Source organism: Cibotium barometz, chromosome 28, assembly GCF_041138505.1.
Source record: "Cibotium barometz isolate CiBa-2024 chromosome 28, ASM4113850v1, whole genome shotgun sequence".
Lineage (NCBI taxonomy): Eukaryota > Viridiplantae > Streptophyta > Polypodiopsida > Cyatheales > Cibotiaceae > Cibotium > Cibotium barometz.
Window position 1 is genome coordinate 49,893,340 of NC_141073.1, and position 4,430 is coordinate 49,897,769.

At 37.1% G+C, this 4,430-nt stretch overlaps 1 protein-coding gene across 1 annotated transcript; it reads right to left on the minus strand.

Moving 5' to 3' along the window:
* Window positions 1-206: 206 nt before the first annotated feature.
* LOC147622892 (uncharacterized) lies at window positions 207-1,131 on the minus strand. The gene is made up of 2 exons (XM_086822634.1): window positions 367-1,131; window positions 207-227 (listed from the first exon to the last, which is right to left on the minus strand). Exons 1-2 carry the CDS (start codon window positions 1,129-1,131, stop codon window positions 207-209), a joined length of 786 nt encoding a protein of 261 aa, XP_086678760.1.
* Between the last annotated feature and the right edge of the window lie 3,299 nt (window positions 1,132-4,430).

The window sequence follows — 4,430 nt, forward strand, 5'->3', positions numbered from 1 at the left end:
CGTTGATGCAACACCACATGAGAATATATCACATACAACCTCATGTGCATCATCGAATGCCTTGATGACCTTCTTTTTCTTTCTAAATATGGCCTTTGCAATAGTTTGTTCTTCTTCAAGCTCTCCATCCTTTCCTTCTTTGTCAATGGCTTCAATGGATTCATTATCCAAAATGCATGGCTTGTTGGAATTTCCAACATATCGATCTAGATTGATGAATCTTTTCTCTATGGTCACAAGTGTCAACACAACAAATGAATCCATGGCCCCAAAAGCAAGACTCTTGACCATTGGTAGGAAGTCAACACTTCCAATTTGCATATGGTACTTGCATGAAAGATTCTCAAGGGCCTCCTCCATAGCTGCCATTTGTTTGCGGTTGAGAAATGACAACAAAATAAATTGTTTAGGCTCACATGTCATTTTTAACAATGTGAAGACCACCTTTCCAAACATGATAGAATCCCATGTCATGCCCCCAACTCCATGTGCCGCTTCTAGGACAACCACACCAATGGTAATAGGATCTTTATACACATTGTATATAAGATCGAATGCCTCAAGGTTGCACCCCACAATATATACTTGCCAAGGTAAGCTAGTAGAAGAATGAAGAGGATCTTGCTTCTTCACAATAAGAAAGTTCACAATGTCTTTTGCACCATTTGGCAATGGTCTTGCATCAGCCCCACGTGTGAGCTTTTTTGACACCCAATCACTGCAAACACCTAAAATCTTTGTGTATACATCGTTGGTGATGTCGTATTCAGCAACAAGATCTTCCCAACTCTTCATCATACTATTGCTAGCATGAGTTGAGGCATTGAAGAGAGAAACTAGCTCCTCATGGAGCACCCTATCTTGCTTGATTTGCTTTGCCCTTGTCTCCATGTTAACAACATCCTCTTTGTCCCATTTGTTTCTAAGAAAGACGATGTGTCCATCATTAACTTCCTTTTGTAATGTGAGGATGTCCCCATCCTTTAGACCCATAAGGCAACGAAAAGTTGCGGGAGAAGGCTGCCTTCCCTTCTTTGTGGTGGTATCCTCTTGAGATGGAAGCTCCCCCTTTGAGTATCTCTTCATGATGGTAATCCAACCATCAAATATCTCTTGTGTGCTCACTATCATATGACAATCACGTGATGCACACTTTTCTCCAATGTATTCTATAAATCTCTATCAAAAATAAAAATATGAAATGAGAAAGAAAACACCAAATGCATCTTGAATAAGACAAGCTAAGGTTGTACATCATTACCTCCCATGGTACTCTTTGAGGACTACCCTTTGGAAGCCCTTGTTGAGGTTTTGGTGGAGACCCAAATGCTATCCATTGATCCCTTACTTGTTGAAGTTGCTCAAGATAAGGACCATTCTTCATAACATTATGGGATTCCATATTTGTCATCCTAGAAATCTCAATGCACATTTCAGCAGGACAGTCCACCAAGATTCTTGCATTCCTTGTGGCATATAGATGTTTGGTTGCTAGGCATCGATGAGTGCTACTTAGGATATAGATCTTTGCCGCATGGATTGAGTGAAGACCTGATATGATCCAATAGGAGTAAGAATGTAGCTTATCCACTTCCACCTCGTCACGATGCATGGGTCGCTTCACATCACTCTCCTCCAAAAAGGGCATGAGGTATGCTACTGTTGCTGGATTCATGGGATTCTTTACAAAAGATGATGTCAACTTTTGCACATAATCCCAACAAAGTGTTCTATAGGCATATAAAGGTGGTGCCTCATAGCATCTACCAACATCAATAGGAAACTGTGTGGTTGAGCCAAATGGAAAGTATTTTTCAAACATGTGAAATCCTGAACCATCCTTTTTACCCTTCTTCTTAACCATGTCTGAAAAGTGTCAACACCCTTGACTTCAAGTGACACCAAAGGTGTTTCTTGGATTACTTGTGCCTTTGAAGATTGGTTTGTGTTGTCTAGAGGAGTGTTAGGAGGTACACTCACACCAAGAGCCTGTGAGTTTGAAGTTATTGATTGTGCTTGTGCATCTTGAATCTTTGTCCTCTTCTTTGGTCGAACACCATGTTTTGTAGGAAAAAGAAGTTCACTATGCTTGATAGACTCAAATGTAGCTATTATGTCCTGTGTGCCTGATATCTCCTCTGGGAGGCTCCAACCCATTGCTCTCAAAGAGTATACTTCATCCTCTTTTATATGTGTAGATTGAAAAGATAAGGGATCCACAGGTTGTATTCAATGTTCTTTCCCTTGATCTTTACTACAATACACGGGATCCCTTCCTTCCCAGCACATCCATCCATCAACCCCTCAATGATCCCAACTTGATCATATGTTGAATCCTCAAGCTTTGAAGCATATAAAAGGACATTGTTTGCCCTTTTTCCTTCTTTGTCATAAACATCCATAAACCAAGGCCACACAAAATCCCCACTAACTCCATCAATGATTTGATTCTCCTTCCTTGCCGAAGTAGATTTCTTTGCCATTGAATAAACCTACATAAGTACAAAAAATAAGATATATTAGAAACAAATCTCAAGTTTTGGCTAAAGCTTTACTCAATAGTGTTATGATTACCATATGCATGCATAGGATTTGACCAATGTATGTCCAAATATCATCATAGAAAGGGTTTAAGTTAGAATTTAACCATATGGCAAGATATTGCATAGAAATATTAGGTTTTGACCACATGGCCAAAACTTTATTCAATAGTGTTATGATTATAATCAGCATGCATAGGATTTGACCATATGGCAAAAACTTTTCTCTTTCTAGTTTTACTCTGAGAAGGAATCTCTACTACCTAGCCTTGAGGCTTTTCCATATACAAGTGATCTTGATCCATATACAATTTCAGAACACAAAAAGAACCATCTTTGTAAGCTAGGTGCTCATAGATTTTAGCTATAATTTCATGCAACAATCAAACACAGGTGAGCATGGATTTTATCCATCCTCTCATGCCACAATGAAAGGTTTATTTGTAATGCCAATTTTCATGTAGACATGGTCATAGGTTCATCATGGACCTATTATAGTGGAAGTGGCCAATTGATAATTCATATTCATGGGCTTTTGAAGAGATGTCTTCTATAGAATTTGACCATGTGGAAAAAACTTTGCTTTGTTTAGTTTTACTCTTAGAAGACACCTCTACTTGGCCCCAACTTCCTTGAGGCCTTTCAATATACAAGTGATCTTGTATATTAAGATGATTGAAAAAGAATTTTAGAACAGAAAAAGAACCATCTTAGTAACCTAGGTGTCCATATTAATTACAAGTGATCTTGTAATTAAGATGATTGAAAAAGAATTTTAGAACAGAAAAAGAACCATCTTAGTAACCTAGGTGTCCATGGATTTTAACCATGATTCCATGCAACAATCAAACATAGGTGCTCGTGGATTTTAGTCATACTATTATGCAACATTGAAAGAATACATGATTTTCTTACTTTTTTCCCATAATTTCAAATTTTGTTTGACATGAAATAGAGAGACAATGTGTTACATGTAACAATTGAGATACAAAGATTTGACCACAAGGCAAAAGCCTATGTGTCCAAAATGTTGAATGTAATAATTATAAGGTAGAATTTGACCATATGAACAAATCTTGTGACAATGGAGAGCACTAATGTTAGAGATCACTAATGGATATACAGAAGTGAGCATGGATTTTATCCATACTCTCATGCCACAATGTTTGGTTTTTTTGTAATACCAAATTTCATGTAGACATCGTCACAGATTCATCGTGGACATATTGTCATGAAAGTGGCCATTTGATAATTTATATTCTATGTGTAGCATGGGTTTTTGAAGGAGATGTCTTCTATAGAATTTGACCATATGGTAAAAACTTTGCTATGTTTGGTTTTACTCTTAGAAGACAGCTCTACTTGGCCAACTTCCTTAAATCCTTTCAATGTACAAGTGATCTTGGATATAAGATGATTAAATAAAATTAGAACACAAAAAGAACCATCTTAATAACCTAGGTGTCCATGGATTTTAACCATAATTCCATGTAACAATCAAACATAGGTGCCCATGGATTTTAGCCATATTATTATGTGACATTGAAAGTATGCATGATTTTCTTACTTTCATCCGATTTTAGTCTGATATGCAATAGAGACACATGTTACGTCTAATAGTTGAGGTACAAAGATTTGACCACAAGGCAATATCCTATGGCTATTTCAGAAAGAAGCTTTCATATTGACCATGGCTTTTGGCCAGACAGTCACTTTTGTTTGAAGCATCATATAACCAGAAGTATATTTTTGTTACCTCTTTTGTAAGCACAAGTATATGTGTGTCTTGAAAAAGTCATTTCATGTGAAATGCATACATATACAGAGAATTATTCTACAATGTCCAATTAGTCTCTATTGTGCTACATGGATAGATCACTATTTTCTGCA

What these genes read in the sequence shown, in the direction of transcription:
- LOC147622892 (XM_086822634.1), bottom strand. Translation starts at nt 1,131, where the DNA reads ATGATAGTGAGCACACAAGAGATATTTGATGGTTGGATTACCATCATG. An exon ending in TTCTCAACCGCAAACAAATG is followed by an intron (nt 228 to 366) that starts GCAGCTATGGAG and finishes TTGTGACCATAG; the next exon opens with AGAAAAGATTCATCAATCTA.